This window comes from Leopardus geoffroyi, chromosome B2 (assembly GCF_018350155.1).
Source record: "Leopardus geoffroyi isolate Oge1 chromosome B2, O.geoffroyi_Oge1_pat1.0, whole genome shotgun sequence".
NCBI classification, from domain to species: Eukaryota; Metazoa; Chordata; class Mammalia; order Carnivora; family Felidae; genus Leopardus; species Leopardus geoffroyi.
This window is the reverse complement of record NC_059332.1, coordinates 91706678-91726254: the sequence shown is the minus strand read 5'-3', so window position 1 is coordinate 91726254 and position 19577 is coordinate 91706678. Positions and strand designations below refer to the sequence as shown.

General features: G+C 31.6%; 1 protein-coding gene across 5 annotated transcripts in view; it reads right to left on the bottom strand.

Moving 5' to 3' along the window:
- Positions 1-19577, bottom strand: part of GRIK2 (glutamate ionotropic receptor kainate type subunit 2) — a 661616-nt gene that overhangs the window by 398865 nt on the left and 243174 nt on the right. For all 5 annotated transcript variants that reach the window (XM_045499147.1, XM_045499151.1, XM_045499149.1 and 2 more), the window contains exons 3-4: positions 13682-13849; positions 9597-9854 (exon numbers count right to left, since the gene is read on the bottom strand). In XM_045499147.1, the coding sequence (XP_045355103.1) occupies positions 9597-9854; positions 13682-13849 (426 nt within the window). The remainder of the gene's footprint in view (positions 1-9596; positions 9855-13681; positions 13850-19577) is intronic.

Sequence of the window (19577 nt, the reverse complement as noted above, 5' to 3'; positions counted from 1 at the left end):
TTTCAAAATAACAATTGTCTTCAAATATGTTTTCAAGTTAAATATATTACAGGAGTTAATAAGAGATGGCCTCCCTCCATCTGCCAGTGAGAACTGATGAAGTGAGCCCAAATTAAAGAAGAATAGTAAAATCTAGCTGAAGTACCATATGTGCTGTTTGGGGCTCTAAAGTCCATGTTAGTTGACTGGCTATCAAATAGGCTAAGAAATTTAAAAATCAATATTGTATCATTTACAAAGCATACTTTAATATAATCAGATTTGCCTGGATTTAGAAAATCTGAGGACATCACCCAAAGCAATCTACAGATTTGAGGCAATTGCTCTTAAAATAATGGAAAGATTCATCCTAATGTTAATTCAGAATTCCAAAAGATCACAAATTAGGGTGTGACTATGTGGATTGCTTTGGTTGATAAAATGTGAGCAACAGTGTTGCTCATTTTTAGATGGAAAGATTTCATTGCCTGGCACTTAATTCTCCAACTTACCCATTCTCTGCCACAGCAATTGTGCAATAAGTTCAAAGCATCCTAAAATGCTGACCCAAGATATCAAAAATAGCTGCCCTGGAGAATTATCTAGATTTACAGTAAACCTTATTTTTATGAGACATACAATCTTGTTCTATTAAATTGCTGTGATTTGGGGAATGATTTTTCCTATAGCATAATCTAGTCTGGTAGTTCTCAAACTTCACTGTGCATTGAAAACATTAGGAAAATGTGTTAAAACACTGTTTGCTGGCCTTACTCCCAGTTTCTGATTTAGTAGGTGTGGGATGTGGCCTGAGAATTTTTCTTTCTAATAATTTCCCAAGTGATCATGATGCTATAAGTCTAGCGACCACACTTTGAGAATCACTGATCCATCTAAAATAATATGCAAGTTATCACATTTGGAAAAATACTTGACAGTAAGTCAAATTTGGCAATATAATAAACAAAAGCATACTTTTATAGATAAAAACAAATATAAAAATTGTAAGCAAACGTAGAATGGTTTTATAGTGACTTAACATTGGTAAAATTGTAAATCACTTATGAAAAATATTTATTCAGTTATCTGAACATTTCCACACTGAGTTGTCTTAATTCTGCTGAATATTTCTGTCCTTAGAGTATTTTAAACAGTCTTGAATTAGTTTTAATATGGAGGAAGAACATTACACCATAAATATAGTAAAAATTGTCAAGTATAAATTTTTAAAAAATTAGAATAATCCAGCATATGTTTTATAATATCTATTTCAGCAAATTCATAGTTTTACTTTTTAATATAACTTTAAAGAATTTTTCAAAAAGTATTAATTGCATGACTAATGATTCTGATTTGTCAATTAAGCATTTTAAAAAATTTCCTGTTCCATTTTCACAATGAACTTTTTATCCTTTTATCCAATTGGAATAATTGGGTTGGCATTAAAGAAAGAAAATTAAGTCAGCCCTTGAAATCTTAGCACTAACTTGTTAATTACCCCCATTAATTATACAATGAGGAATGACAAGCAATAATTCCCTTTCCTAAAGTATGGCTGAAGGTCAGAGAGCTATCTTACTGGCATATTGAGAGATCAAAGCAAATGATGCAGTTTTTCTTTTAAATGCCATCAGACATCACTGGAAGCTCACCCAAGGAACTAAGTTAATGTTTTAAACATAATCTTTAAACATTATTTTTATCTGTTAAGGGAAACAATACTTATTACATATTTAGAAGTAAAATGACACTCAATAGCAAAACCACGAACAATCCAATTAAAAAAAATGGGCAAAGGACCTGAATATACAGTTTTCCAAAGAAGACATACAGGTGACCGACAGGCAAATGAAAAAATGCTCCATGTCACTAATCACCAGGAAAATGCAAGTCAAAACCACAATTTTATCACCTCAAACCTATTGTCATCAAAAAGACAAGAGATAGCAAGTGTTGGCAAGGATGTTTTGATTATTCATTTGCAATGTAGATAATTTTTCCCCAAATATGCTTTATATAACTTACATTCAAAACAAGATAAACATTTAAACAATGTTGAGAAGGAAACAGAAAACTTTTAGAGGGCAGTTGTGTTAATCCATTCAGGAACTGAATTTTTAAAAAGAGTTTCTGATACAGAATCAATTCATTTTTAATCAAGCATCCAATAAACAACCCATAAAAACTTACAGAAATGGATATATGTTAGACTTATTTCTCTTCTTATTTACTCCAAGTCTCATTGCAATTTAAAATGAATGCTGTCATTTTTTAGGGGTCAGTGCTTTAGACCATCATTACTAAGTGACTCATATAAAAATGAGTGCCTATGTAGAAGTCTTTACAGTGAATTATTTTTAAAGAAATGACATTATTGTCATTTTGTCATTAGTTTATAGAGCATCCTGGAATAGTCAATAATGGAACATATACATATATAAAACATATACATATATATGTATGTACATGTAAACATATATACACCTATAAAAGAAGTGATAAATATCACAAAAATCTTCAGTTTCCCCAAAATCCTTCTCTAAACTAAGAAAATAAAACCAAAAACAAACAGCAAAATCTCCCTTGCCTTGACATTTTTTGTCTCTTTCTCCTTAGATTATTTTTTTCTCCTTGCTATTTGTCTGAAACCTTCAGATATTCCCATGACATATTTCCTCAGCTCATTAAAGTCTTAGCTCAAGTGTCACCTTCCAAGTAAGGTCTCTTCTGATAAACCCAACCTAATATTGTAATCATCTTTTATACTCCCTATATATCTCCTTGCTTTATGTCTCTCCATAACACTTATAACATTTGATATAATAGACATATTTGTTTTTTTATTGCTTATCTCCCTTTTCTAGAATACAAACTCCACAAGTCAAATAGCTTTTGTCTGTTTTGTTCACTCTTATATCTCCAGTACCTAGAACAATGGTGACACACGGTAAATATTTGATTATTATTTGTAAACTAAATAAAGCAATAAACTTAAAATAAAACAATTGAAGAAGAAAATAAATAGATGAATTAATTATAAAATATTTAGTATTCTCATGCCTAGAAAAACATCACTCCTGCTAAATGGGTAACATGAGTATGCTGAAAATAAGATTTACTACAGAATTGATGATGAATTATTTTATCTACCAAAGTCTTGCATCCTACAAAAAAACAGAATTATCAACTTACACAGGCAGGAGTCAGGGAAGGTTACTTCACATTTATACTTTGTAAGAATATTTTAAGATGTATCCTGAAGGTGGTGAATAGATAGCCAAATGGGAAGGGCATATCAGGCAGAGAGAACAGTTTGTGCACAGCAAAGAGGCTTGAAACAGCACAGCATGATTGGTAAGGGGGAATGACAATTATTCAAGGAAGGCTGTGGCATAAGTATTGAGAGAAGAAATACCAGGAAAGCAAAATCAAACAGGCATGAGAATGACAATGACAGAGGCTGCATGTGTCATGCTGAGAAATCAGAACTCATTCTTCTAAGAACTGAGGATTTGCCAAATAGTGTTAAGTCTGGGAATGACATCACCAGATTGTCATTTCAAAAAAGACTATTTTGTCCGCATCAGATGAACTTAAATAGGGTACCAGATAGAACACGGTCAAGGTTGTATACAAGTATGTTAACTAAGACAGGTGGTGGGGGTGGAGAATAGAGCTAAATTTGAAAATTGCGAGATACAAGGGAGAAGTATTAAGTGATCAGTTGGAAATGAGGGATGAGAGAAAGACAAGAATCTAGCATGATCATTAAGGATGGGGCTCAGAAACCCCATAAATAGGGAAAACCAGGAGAAAAAGCATGTTTTGGAGTAAAAACAATGAGTTTGGTTTTCATCACGTTGGATCAGTTGTGCCTCTGAGATATCCAAATAAAGATGTCCAATGGTGTCTGGATCTATGAGTATGGAACATGGTGGAAACAACCGAAGGCGTCGATCAATTATCTATAGCATAGAGGCAGAGGAAGGTATGGGTCACGGGAAAAACGTTAGGGAGAATGAAATCAATAAGCAGAGAACAAGACTGAAAAAACCTGGAATATCAATTTTTAAGGAGCAAGGAAAGAAAAAGGAGTTTAAGAATATAAAAATAGGAATAAAAGGCTAAACGAGGGCGGTAACAAGGAGAGAATGATAGCAGAGAAACCGAAGTAGGAGAGTTATTTTTTCCCCTGAAGAGGGAGTAGTCAGAATTGTCAAGTGCATCAAAGAAATAATACAAGTATTATCCTTCTCCCTATGCTACTCAGAGAGGGAGACAAACACCAGGAAAACACTAGGAGAAAGTAGCTACCAAGAGGCTCATGCCAGATTTATCAAGTTCCAGATTTAAATTTAGGAAAACTGGCAGTGTCTGTCTCTCACCAGGGAATTATTTCACTTTATTATTATTATTTATTTGTCTTCCAATGAAAGCAAACACTGCTGATCACTGAGGTCTGGTATAAGACCTGCCCCTTCTATTTCATTAGACCTACATATACATAGGAATACGAATTGTATGATTATTGTGGAGAAATATTATTTTTGTGTTTTAGGATTGGCATATACTTTCAAGACTTTAAAACTTAAAAACATTAGTTCTTTGAATATGTTTAAAAATATTCACTGTCACGTAATCAGAGCCCAAGTAATAATATTCCAAAAGTTTTTATGCTTGCTTAAATCGTAATAAAGAAACTATATTCAAGCAAAACCAACTTTGTGGAAACACTAATATACCAAGCTATGTAATCAACTATACCCAAATAATTAGGCTTAACTCATAATTGCTAATTGTATGTGCACTTGGAATTAAAGAACTTCAAGCTTTGCACTTGGAATGTACAACATATAATCATCTTAGATCCAAATTACCCCACTTCCTGAAATAAAATTGAAATTATTTGGTTATAAGTTTTATAATACAGAAATTGTTTTAATACTGAAAATTAGTGTCTTCCAGGAATATATATTTTCATATTAACTTATTCTCTTGAATAATTTTATTTTATCCTATTTAAATATAGGTCCAAGATAAAATAAATTTTTACTATTAACTGATCTTATATATTATTAAACTAACTCCAAAAGCACACAAAGATGTATCTAGAACATAGTCTATACATATACTACATCCAAGTTAATAAAGTTAGTAAAGAAAGCATTTATGCTCCTTAGGATAAAGGCTATGGCCTTTTTTTCTATATTGATATCATAGAAAGTAACCAAAGATCAGCCTGTTAAATATTATAATACCTTTAAAAATGACTAATTCTTTTCATTAATTAAAATAATTTATATTCTCTCCTTTAAATCCTCCCCTTATCTATATCAATATCCATGACCACTCACTCACTAAATAATGACTATTCAAAAAATTAAATGAATAAATATATATTTAATTGCAGTCAAAGTAGAATACAAGTACAATTCATGCTAGCTTCTTACACAAGTTTTTAAATGATAGAAGAAATCATATCTATATATGATTCCTGAAAAATGTTGAATCTATTTATTCAATACAAGTACTAAAAAGTGACCTAACCTAAACTGACCTTGGGCAGATTACTTAATCCATTTGAGATTCATTGTCTAAGCAACAGATATAATAACACCTCTTTAAGCATTCATTCCTTAAATACTTATTAAGGTATATCCATGATCCAGGTAATACCTAGGTGCTAATGACAGAACAGTTAGTAGCCTTAGGGCTCATTCTGCTCAGACATGTATTTGATCCAGTAGAAAATACAGTCAAGAAATGTCATTCATAATGTGATTATAGCTCCCGTGGGTGAGGGTCAAGGGATAACCAAGGGCTGAGATGTGTTGGAGGAAACCTATTCCAGCCTTGGGACCCAGGGTTGGGGTAGATTTTCTTTGTAACATCTAAGCCAGATGGTACATATGAATGGTATATATGAACATGTATGTGCAAATGCACACATGCACATGTGTGTGCATTTAGTGGATTGGAGGAGTGGGGACCAGAATGAGAGCTTTCCAGGTGAACAGAACAGTAGCTTGGGCAACCTGAAAGAAGTTTAATGGCTGCTGGTAGGCAGAAGAGCCAGTCAGTCACTCACTGAAGGAAGCAGGGATGGTGGATGATAACCTATTTCCTTTGGGACTCATAGAATTGTTTTGACAATTAAGTGGAATAGTTTATATAACAGCAACTACAACAATGCCTAGTGCATTATAGCTCCTTTCTGTAGTTATTTTCCTTCTATTCTCCTAATTTCCAAAGTTGTACCAGTCATTTAGTAGCAAAACTGGGAATAGAATCCCAGGCTTCTGTTTACCAGTCCAGAGTTCTTTGTTAATGGACTGCTGGTCTATAAACAAAGATGAAACACAGGGATTTTAAAGCAAATATTCAGAACTTATCCTGGAATTGCTTACGAGCTGACAGCTATCCAACTTATTTTTAGTTTATATTTAAAGTGAATCATATGTTCCAAAATGACTGACAGAAACACAGCTTTGTTTCTGAAGCCAATTCTTCTCCATCATTTTTGGACATCATTCAGAGCTATAACAGACTTTCAGGGTGTTTAAAAGCATTCATCCACGACAACAACAAATGCTAATTATCATAAAAAATAAAACAGCTCCTGTTAACATCATTCTAAGAATTTCTCCTACTCCAGCACTATATTTCATCTATCATCCCATCTGTTTTGGGGGTGGGAACAAAGACTGGATGGAAGTATAATTATCATGTATCAAACTGGACAACACAACAAAATAGAAATGAATATAAATGGGAGGACTAGCATACATAATAAATAAATCTGGAAAGGGAAAAAGGAAATGTAAATAAAATGGCACAATGTGTCCTGCAGTAAACAGCAGATACATAAATCCATAATGGAGTCAATAATGTTTATCTTGCTGAGTATGAGGTGGATTTTTTCCCATTTCAGTTCACAGTCCTTGCTATAATCAGATTGCATTGCACATGATCAAATAGACATCTTGTTCACTTGGGCAGTTTACAAATCCTCTCTACTGAATTATGTCATTAAAATACCACCTTGAGACTTTTAAACATACCTGCAAAGACAAAAAAAAATCTATTTCCGTGTATTTATGAATACATTTCAAAGGGAATCTTAGAGTCAGTTCTGTCCTATAAAAATATCAAACACAACCACATTCTCGAAAGTGTTAAATTAAAAGGGACTACATAAGTGTCCAGTTGCAAATGTAATTAGCTCATTAAAAATATGGTAAAAACATGGACAATCACATATCCCTAAGTAGGAACTAGAAGCTCAATCAGGGCCAGGACTTTTTTTCTTTTATTGGCATAAACACACTTGCAATGGTTCTTGGCATGTAGTAGGTGACTGATCAATATTTTTAAAATTGAATACTGCATAAATAGAGCAATTATAAGCTTTTATTCTTCTCAGAATATTTTAATACTCTACAAATAATTCTGTAGTGATTGAGTATTAATATTTAAATAATCAGATTTTAGAATCTCCAAGTATCTATTTCACTTTCAAGTGAGGAGTATGCCAAAGCTTCTTTTAAATAGTAACAATTATTTTAATACATATAATCTGAGATCAAGTCTCCATTAAAGGTATGTACACTGAATTAACTAATTACATTTATTTCCCTATTTAAATTTACTTCAATGATATAAATGTTTAGAATATTATTTAAACCAAAAGATCAATTACATATGAAGCTTTACTTTATCAAATTGTTGTTTGATCTTGATCACAAATCCCATTATCCTTTTAGTGAATCACTCAAGAACTACATACGTGGAATAAAAATGTTACGATACACGCATATACATCAAGCAGAATAGTGAAGAAGGTGTTATGTCCATAAGCATTTTGAACTTTCTAATATCCTTTATACCCTTAGGAGTTTTAAGATAATAAGACATAAATACAAATACCACATGCATAATATACACCCATATGCATCTGTATATGTGTGTGTATATACCATGTGTGTGTTCATGTGTCTATGAAGGTACATGATATTTGCACATCATTCACTTGAATTATATCAGAGGGAATGGAGAAGTAAATAATCCATGGATTCATAATGCATGTGTACTCATATTTATATATTTCTGTATACAACAATTCATAAACATATGTGGACAAATTTGTAACTGAGGATGCCCTGTACCATTACATTATACAACTCAGAAAAACCATTTACATAGAATCTACCATTTATAACATGATATATAGAACTTTACCAATGACAGAAAAGTAATGATTTGGGAGTAAAACATCAGAGAACAAACTTAATAAGTCTAATTTGAGTTAAAAGACACATCAAAGGTACTTACTAAGTTATTTTTTGAAGGTCTTTGTTAAGGTATTTCTAAGTTAAAACTATGTATAAACATTTCACTTTTTACAAGCAGAAAAATGAAATTACTCTATTGATGTGTATTGAGACTCGCTCTTTCTTAGCCTAATGAAAATGTTTTTCAAAGTACTTTCATTGTTTTCCCAACCCTATGGTTTCCTTTTCCCTGTTCTCCTGGGAGAGCTCTGACATCTATTTGTAGACGGTCCATTCTATTGGCAAAGGGATGGGTTCCTGCATATAGTTCTAAATATTGCATGCATGAACACAGTATGCTACTGGAGTACTTTGTAAGAATTAAAATCCAAATGAATTCCAATTTTTGTGTAAGCTTAAAGGTATAATGAAATGTCTCAGAATACAACATTATTTTTACGGTCTACTTTAAGGATCATTATTTACACCATTGATAAGCATCATAATGTAAAACTCTTATCACTAAATAATAACCAAAATAGTATGAACTTCTACCAATATAACTGCTAAGGAAAATAAAGACTTTATTTTTAATGTTTACCTTCATATATTTACCTATGAGATGTATTTTTAATTGCTACTTTAAAACAACTACTCATTTATAAAAATAATAACATACATTAAAACAGGAAAGCACAGACAACTTCTAGCAGCAAACATTCATTAAAATATTCATAGAAGACACTGAAATAAATACCACTTAGTAAATTATATTATCCAAGTCCCTAAAGTGTGTCTACACATAAATAAGTCCAAATACTCTGAGTATTTCAGTGGTTATAATATTGTTTCAAATAGAAAAAAAAGTTTTAAACTTTAACATGCTACCCAGATATAAAGTTACTACCTTTCATACACAGTTTTTGCACATAACAGCTAGAGAAAATGTTAAGGCAAAATCCTGAATTTCTTGATAAGCTTCATTAATAGCCAGTCATAAGACTTTACTTTGGAAAACTATCCTGAACCTGGCAGAAGAATACTTTCAATAAGTATTTCAATATTAATTTCCACACTATCTCTTTCCTTCATCCAATATTATAGTTCATGCTACCTGGTCCCCCCCACGGAAAAAAAAAAGTGCTTATTTTACAAATACAGAGAGAAAGTATGTGATTTAACTGTTCTTTGGATGTGTTGAATTGGTGTGGATGTTTGATTCCAAATGTCTTTCCAACTTTTTCCTTAATTAAAAATCAAAACAGGAATATAGTAAGAATTTTGAATAAGTTTCAGAATGTTATGTGTATTTAAAGCATAGCCCTGAAGGCTACTGATTTTTCTTACCAGTGCTGTCATCATATACAACTGTGACAGTTTTCCACTTGAAGAATTGCACCAAGTCCAAAATGGCGCGGCTGAGTGAAGAGAAGTCTGGGTAAAGACTGACATAGAAGGAATCTTTGTTGTCTGACACCTGGTGCTTCCAGCGGGTCTGTATGTGGGGAACCCCCAGGGCATTGCAGATGGACTGCACAGCATTTGCTGATGAGCTGTGTGAAGGCCCGAAGATGGCAGCCACCCCAAGAGAGAGCTGATCACAGGCTGAGGAGAGAGAGAAGTCTGTCAATAACAAGGAGAGATGCCAGTGTGCCAACATTATCACATTAGTGTTGTGAACCTGAAGGTTTATCCTGAAGAAAGATTTTGTTTTCCTTATAAATAACATCTCCATTTACCTAATTTTCATATTTTTTTCTGACTAGAAACATGTTCAGTTTGTCAGAAAGGAAATCTTCCAGGCATCTGCAACTCAATGTTCAAATGATTCTACAAATAATGCGAAAAGGGGGAAAGAGGAAGAATATCATAGAATTTAAGAAGGAAGGGAAGTGTTCACCCTGCAAAAATAGTTTATATCAGGAAGTTGGGGAAATAGTGTTTCTTCCCAAATTCACTGACCATCCTCCACCATTTTAAATTCTTAATCAGAAGCCATTTCGTTGTTCCTCCCCATCTGAAAAGCTAGGGCAACACAGAGCTAAGTATTTGCACATATCTGATGATACAGATCAAGCTAAGCATTACAGATACCCCTTTAAAACCTGATATGGCTTATCAAGGATGATTTCATATAACTTAATCTCCTCAAGAAAATTATTAGATAAATACTTAATCATTTTTTTACTTGACTTTTGTATACTGTAAGTCTTTTATATTGTTCTAAGTTAATTTTTGAGGTTTGTATTCACTCACAGAAAATTGTATTCACGTCAATAATAAATACAGTAATTAAGAAAGGCATAAACAACCTAGAAGCTATTCAGATTAGAATAGACTATGATAGGACTTCAAATTCTATAAGGTCCCTCAAAGCAACTAGGGAGTTTGGGCCTAGAAAGTAAATAACTATTGGAAACATGAAAATCATCCTTAAATATTTGTAGATCTGGCCTGTGAAAGAGGCTTAAGTTTGTTACATTTGATTAGAAAAGGAAGAATAGGGCAAATGGTTAGAGGTTCATCACAAATTTTGACATAATTTAAATTTAAAAAAAATTAAAGGGAAGTAATAAATGTCAAAAAGTGGAAATCTGTTCCAAGAGGCATTGGTTTACCCATCCCTGCAAATATTTAAACAGGACTAAGGAGAAGTATTATTGGGTTTTAGGCATTAATTATGTGTTCAGACTGAATCTCTCCAAAATAGTTTAAAATTATACTGAATTTTAATTCTACTGAAGCAAAATTTCCTTCAGAGATTTCACTGCATAAAACACAATGTGATGGAATGATTCTTAAGCTTAGGGATATTAGTAAGTAAATAAATTATAGTTAATAAAATTCACTTTTAAACATTTTCTTCAAAAATTCAGTATGATCTAAGTACATTTTTTGAATATGTAGGTTCTTACTTTTTAAATAGTGATTGGAATTCTGAACCAGTAGTCATGTTGGAACTGACATTTTTCACGAACTTGGATTTTAATTCATATACGTGAGAATAAAAGATCTTCCTTTACCAGGTTTTTGACAGAACACAGGTGAAAAAAAGTTGAAAACATTATAGTGGTTTATACAGAATGTTCTGAAATGTGTTTCAAATATGAAATAGCCTTCAGCTATCAGAGGAATCACTTAAAAGTGATGTATGATTCAAATAATAATTCAAGATCTAATACATCAATGTATTTATTTGCTCAGCAAAACAGTATCACTTATGAAAAGTATAAGAGCATATAACAGAGAAAATGTTGAAATGTAAACATCTAATTTCTTATCATTTGCTTGCTTTGGAAAAATAATTTAAAAAATTTAAATGTCCAAATTATTTAAATTATTTTATAATATATTATACATTAATATAATATATATTATTTTATATTCATATATATTTACTGAGCTACCATAGGTTCAGATATTATATCAGATCTCTCTCTCATATTACCCTTTCACATATTGCTATGCCTCCCAATCAGTAATAGCTCAGTAAGCAAGAGCTTCAGAAGGTAAGACCCAAACCATGACATTTACCCTCTCAACATATCACAAAGTTACTTAATTATGCTTATTTGAGTTTTCCCCAGTTTCAGACAAAGTCAATTAATGAATTTGATTCCCAATGGATTTTAATTTCATAAACGCTTTTTAGTATTTTGAAACCAAATGAGTTGAGGACCTCATAATTCCCAAGATAGTAACCTGTTTGCTGTCGGAACACACTAGACTGTTTTTGTTTTACATTGCTCCTTTGAATTCACCATTAAGAAATATATTGATATTTTTTTATACTTCACTCATATTCCATATTCTTTGGTCTAAATGATTTCATTTGAGACAGAGCTTCTTCTTCCTAATGGAAATAATCCTGAACTATGTCACTAATCAAACGCACTTGTCTTGCAGTTAATGACTTATTTTGCAATTATGATGACAAATGTAATACTTCACAATAACCTTTACCCTTTTTTTCCAGCCTTTAAAACCTTTCATCACCCTGACATGGTTCTGAAATGTGGAAACTTATTTGTATTCTCAAAGATATGAATTCAAAGGGCAGGCAGAATTTAGGCTTTGATAAACACTAGTTAGCTGGGGGATAAAAAAGATACTTTCATCTCAAGGAATATTGTACCTTATCAGTTGCCATTAATATTAATGAAATTATAAGAAATCTGGACCAACTTAGAATTATAAATAATTATGTACATTTCTTTCAATGTTAGGTAGCTAATGAAACAATACTAGAATTACAGAAAGGTAATGTTGTTTTTAAAAATATAAATTTAGAACAAATGCTTTATAATCCCATTCCTTTGTGAAAAATCTATATTATGAAATTTAATTCCTATTAGATGAATGCTAACTATGCAAAAGAAAATATCACCCACTTAGACAAGTAAGACAATGGAAACATCTCTCAAAACACATTTACTACCAAAGTTATTGTTTGGTTAAAATAATGCCTTGATAATAGTTTCATTATTACCTTCCTGACTTTCTAAATGCTAAACTCATATTCCACAAAGTTATTTTTCTGTTCTTATCACTAAAAAAACAGTTTGACAACAAAATAAAAGAAATAACAAAATTTATAAAGTATTCTAATTATATCTTCCTATAATTCAATTTTTTTTTAAATTTTTTATTTTTAATGTTTATTTTTGAGAGAGACAGAGACAGAATGCCAGTGGGTTGGGGCACAGAGAGAGGGAGACACAGAATCGGAAGCAGGCTCCAGGCTCTGAGCTGTCAGCACAGAGCCCAACGCGGGGCTCAAACTCACGAGCTGTGAGATCATGACCTGAGCCGAAGTCAGACACTCAACCGACTGAGCCACCCAGGCGCCCCTACAACTCAATTTATATATCATTAGCCATTTATTTTCAGTTATAAGAAGAAACATCCAATAGTTTTAAAAATGGGCATGAAGTACACATAAATGAAAGACTGTTGAAAATTTTCCAATAAAGTTTTAAGATTGGGCTGACATTATGTAGTAACTTGGAACTACAGAACTTTCAAGGTAGTCAGTAAATTGAGACAATAGTGATAATGTACTTCTTGGAAAATGACAGATAACACAATAAAAATGTAATAATGGATTCCAAAACTAGGTAAAATCCACTGCTGTATAGTTTTATTTAGTGGGTTCTTAAAAATAGGAATCGTTTAGTAAGAAAAGGATTATTGCGGGGGAACAATTTACAACAATCATAGACCTAACTGAGTTTATGTTATAAATGATTCTTTCATAATAGGCAATCATAACACCTTACCTTCTTTGATAAAATTTACGTGCAGTTTGGAAAGAAACATTGCATGAAAATATTCCTAATGACTTATTAATTATATTTGGAATTAAGAAATCTCTTAAGAATACCTATAGAATTGAATTCCAGAAAATACAATGTTAAATATTTGTCAATTACCTTTCTTGGATGCTTCAAAACTGTCATAGAGGTTTATCTTCTGGGTGTCATAAGTTAGGGTGGTATTGGGCAACAACGTTCTGTTTCTGTTGATTGTGTTCACAGCAAATCTGAACGCAAGTTCCTCAGCTCCCATTGGGCCAGATTCCACATATTCAAAAATACCACCTGGCGAAAAGAATAATCATGCAGTTTTACAAAAGGGAGAAAATGTGTAATATTTTCTGTAATTTTATGTATATGTGCATTTATAGGTGATAAAACACACATGTTATTTGCTTAAGTACATGGAGTTTGCGCTTACTTTTTTATGAACTTGAATATTTGGGATGTGCCCTTTTAGATAAATCCACACTGTAAAAATTTCTTTGCTATTGCCATCATTATTTAACACAGCTTAAAAATGACTTTGCCTTTTTTTCTTCTGGTAATTCCTTCTTTTAGGGCCTAGATATATATAGATCTTGCCTTAAGTATTGAGATTATTCCTCAAAATTTTGCACACAGTTCCAGAATAATCAATCCTCTATATTGATATAAAGCTATGAAGTTAAGCATCAGGAAAGTTATATTAAATTTGTCTCCATTATCTGAGAAAGCAGAAATCTTTAGCATAATTTCTATGGCACTTATTGTGTTAAAAGCCCCAAATACAAACTAACTTGCAAATTCTAGCACCTTCCTTGCAAGAAAAGAGAAAAAAGCGTCATTTCTGTATTTGTTTTGCTCTAAGTCTTTTTTAGAAGATACTTGGACATTTGTGAAAGATAAATCTCCAAAACAGAGTAAAATCCCTTAATTGGTGAATATCATGGAAGTATATAATTTAGCCCATAAAATGTAGAATACAATTCAAAAACATGTCCTTTCCATTTGTTACCTTTTACCTGTTATATCTTAGTCCACTTCCCTCATTCTTGTCCCAGCCTTGCTTCTTACTGATATCATCTCTATTCAGTTATGAGTGACCTATGGGAACCTTGCCTCCAACAGAATCTCTTCCTTATTGTTACTTTGGTAAATGGAATGAAAGGGGGAGCATCTGATATTTGACACTGTCCAACCTCTGTCCTTGGGAAAGTAGCACTACTTAAACAATAGAAAGCATTTATCTCTCTTCCTTTCAAATTTCATGCCATGTGCTCTCAGCATAGGCATTCACAAATTAAACTCCCTTGGATAAGCCATTTCCACGCCTTGCAATTCATACCTCATCAAAAGTCTTCTGACATATGAATGTCAGGTGACTATACTATCAGCAAACTTCCTATTTTAAAATTCATAAGAAGACATGGTATGGTAACAATTCCTCTAAATATGAGAAATTAGGACTCAAGAAAATACCACAGTGCTCAGACAAATTTATATTCAGGAAGAATTGGAAAATTTGTTATTTGACACCATACTAGTTTGAAATATTTCTCTTATTCTTTCAGCTGAATTGATGGTATAATTATCAGAGCAGTCAACTTATTATGAAATAGTGCTTTTAGTATATTTAAAATCTTTGGAGACTTATGCTAAGCGGAAGGACAATAAGTATTTACATGCCTAATGGGTGTCAAGAACCAAATAAGATATCTCGTATATATGGAAGAGAATAATGGTATGTGCCTAAATTCTGAAGCCAAAATGGGTTCATATTCTGGTTCTGCCATTTGCTGTCCATTTAAATTTGGGTAGTTGCTTAAATCCTCAGTCTAAATTTCTTCATATCTAAAAAAAAGGATTATAATTAACACTACTGCATAGAGTTGTTATAAAAATTAAATGCTATCTCATAACAAAACACTTAGATTGTGGTTGCCATAAAGTAAGCACTCTATAAGTGATTAAGGTTTCATTGAATCTTCAAAGTAATCCCAAGTAGTATTATTTTAGGAAAGAACTCTTTTGGCCAAAGATCATATAACTATGAAGTTATAGAGCTAACATTAAAATATGTTCATGAAAAAATTAAAAGCCCTTACTTATTCCACTACAAACTAGTTCCAATACAAACATTCCACTCCAAAAACTTCAAAATTTCATTCAGGTAAAATACACTAAAATTCCTAAAAGGTGAGACATGCTGACTTTAATATAACATGTAATTAGAACTGTAAAATCCTACATATGGAACAGAAAAATAATAGAGCAATTGTAAGATGCTTCTTAAAATTAATTAGGAATAAAGAGTCAATTATAGAAATGCAAACCGGAAGTTGTTTCTTAATGGCACAATAAAATGAAAAACTAAATCTACTTTACTCAGTTCAAATTATAGTTTCTATGTGATATACATACAAAAGAAAAATAAAAAAATGGTCAATATTTGATGACAGTGGGTTAAAATGTCCCCATCCTTTATCTCTCTTCAAAATAAATAATTCAAATGTAAGTTTATATATTTGTTAGTGGTTTGAATATTTAAAGAAATCTTTGTAATTCCTTAGGACAACCCATTTTTATCTTAATTAAATAAAATAAATAATGTTTATTGATCCAAAGCCAGAATTTAAAATTTTGCATATAAAAATTAAAAACACCCAGATCATGCAAGCTTTCCAGGCACAATATCTTCTATAACACCTTCCAGCCACGTACTCAAAAAAGAAAGAGAGAGAGAGAGAGATATCACTACTTCTTATGTGTGGAGGGCAAGGATGGGCAGGTAGGGTAAAAGAATCTAGTAAAGAGTTACTTTTTAAAAAGTATTTGGTGGGTTCCTCAAACTTATGTAGGAAAAAAGGGAGCTTTTGTAATTCTGTTTAAAATTTTGGAAAGTTTAATAACATCTAACACAGTAATTGGTCAAAAAAGAAAAGTATAATCACTATATTAGGTGATTAGATGATTAGGTATAAAGACATTACTGATGGATATCACTAATTATTCTTGATTAATAAAAGGGAAAATATTCTTAGAAAAATAATGGAGTCACAATGAAGCTTTATTAAGAAAAAAAATCACATATTAATAGTAAATGTTATATTTAAGTGTAAAATAGAAAGGAAGTCCTGGTAATGTCAGGAAAAAGATAAGAATGTATACATTATTGACTTTTACTACTATTCTGGGAATTTCAATAAATGCAGTTAGAAATAAAAATACTTATTAAAACATATAGATTCATTTTTATTTCATTATATTTACAGAAGAGACACAATGGTGTTTGATAACAATGAAAATAACAAAATTGAGAGAATTTATCACCAACAAACCTTCACTACAACAGGTATTAAATACATGAGTTCTTTAAGCAGAATAAAAAATGATCCCACAGGGACCCACCAAATTTCTAAAACATATGAAATATAAAAGAAGGGGAAATATGTGGGTGATTATTAACGAATTTTAACTAAACAAGCAAGAATAGTAATATCTTATGAAGTTTGTAATGTATTTAAAGTGCATGATAATAATAACAAAGTTGAGAAAAAAATAAATAAAATTAAAGAATGTAAATGTTCTAGCAATATTGAGAGAAAGGTAAAGATAATTATTTTGGATTATAGTAAATCAATAATGCATATTTAAATTTCTTAAGATAGAGACTAATATAATGAACTAGTATATGATCAAAACTTTAATAGATTAAAAGTCACATAATAAAAATATTTTATTTGTCCAAAAAGAATAAGAAAACATAAGTAAAATAAATGGAGAGAAAAACACCAAAAAATTAACAAGATGGTATAAGTGGTAGATCTAAAACAAATGCATCTGTAATTGCATTAAAGGTAAATGGAGTAGATTCACATTTTGAAGTTTAAGATTATCTAACAGGGTAAAAAGGCACAAAACTATAAGCTACCTGCAAGAGAAACAGTGAAAAATAAAGAAAAAGATGGGCAAAGATAGGTTCTAAAACCACATTAGCCAAATAAAAGCTGGTGAAGCTATCTAATGTTACATAAAGTAGACTTGAAGACAAGAAGAGAATAGAGATACAGAGTGCGTATCATAATGATGATAAAGAGGTCAATACACTGGAATGATATAAATCAGACTCGATATACATCTAATAAAAAATATTGACAAAAGAAGGAGTTATAGATCATAGTGGGAAACATTAAAGCACCACTCTCAGTGTTAGCAGTTAGTTACTGATAGAGTAAGCAGACAAAAAAATTATTTAAAATTTAGACAATCTAAATATATTTGACTTAACTAACAAAGATGAAACACAGTACCTCAAAATGACAAAATATTTTTTCTTTTCAAATGTATATTTACCAAAATTGATCATAAGCTGGGTCATATACTAAATCTCAACACACTTAAAAGTACTGAAATAATTCAGAGCATGTTCCCTCACCACAGTGATATTAAACTAGAAATAAATAACAAAAAGATAACTTAGAAATCCCAAGTTCAAAAATTAAAGAATATATGCCTAAGTAATCTATTGGTCAAGAATGAAATAAAAATGGAAATTACAAAATCCTGGAAACAAAATAAAACTGAAAATTAGGCATTCAAAATTTGCCTAATACAACTAAGTACATTCTTAAAAGAAAATTCAAAAGATTAAAAATCAATGATCAGGGGCGCCTGGGTGGCTTGGTCGGTTAGGCTTCCAACTTCGGCTCGGGTCATGATCTCATGGTCTGTGAGTTCGAGGCCCGCGTCAGGCTGTGTGCTGACAGCTCAGAGCCTGGAGCCTGTTTCAGATTCTGTGTCTCCCTCTCTCTCTGCTCTTCCCCTGTTCATGCTCTGTCTCTCTCTGTCTCAAAAATAAATAAACGTTAAAAAATAAAAAAAAAATCAATGATCTGAGATTCCATCTCAAATATCTAGAAAAAAAACAAACAAATCAAATCCAAAGGAAACAGAAGAAAAAATGTAAAGATTAGAGCAGAATTAAATAAAATATATATATATATACAATAAACTACACACACACGAAGACAAAATTTGGTTATTTGAAATATTATTAAAATGTATAAAATCTTAACAAGCCTAATCAAGAATAAGAAGATAGAAATTATAAAAAAAAATTACACACCATCTCTTAAGGATCATATTGATGTACAAATCTTAAATAAAATACAGTAAATTGAATCTAGCAATATATAAGATAATCCTACATCCAAACCAAGTGGGTATGAAGGTTCCTCTAAAAGTTAAAAATAGAACTACCCTATGATCCAGCAATTGCACTACTAGATATTTACCCAAAGAAAACAAAAATATTCACTCAAAGGGATACATGCACCCTGACATTTATGGAAACATTATCTACAGCAGCCAAAGTATGGAAACACACCAAGTGTCCACTGACTGATGAATGGATAAAGATGTGGTATATGTATGCAATGGAATATTACTCAGCCATAAAAAAGAATGAAATCATGCCATTTGCAATGTCATGGATGGAGCTAGAGAGTATTAGGCTAAGTGAAATAAGTCAGCCAGAGAAAGACAAATACCATATGATTTCATTCATATGTGAAACTTAAGAAACAAAACAAATGAACAAAGACAGAGAGATGCAAATGAAGAAATAAGAGTCTTAACTACAGGAAACGAATTTATGGTTACCAGAGGGAAGGTGGGTGAGGGGATGGGTGAAATAGATGATGAGGATTAAGGAGTGCACATGTTGTGGTGAACACAAGTATTGTGTGGAAGTGTTGAATCACACTGTATTGTGCACCTGAAACTAATATTGCACTGTATGTTAGCCAACTGGAATTTGCATAAAAACCTAAAGAGAAAAAAAACAAAAACAAAAACAAGTGGGCTTTATTTTAGGAATTCAAGATGTGCTTAACATTTGAAAGTAATTCTATGTAATTTAAAATATTAACATAAAATAGAGAAAACTGAACAATCTTTTAATAGTCAACAATATCATTGATAAATTTCAACTTCAATGCATGATTAGATACTCTAAGCAATTTAGAAATAG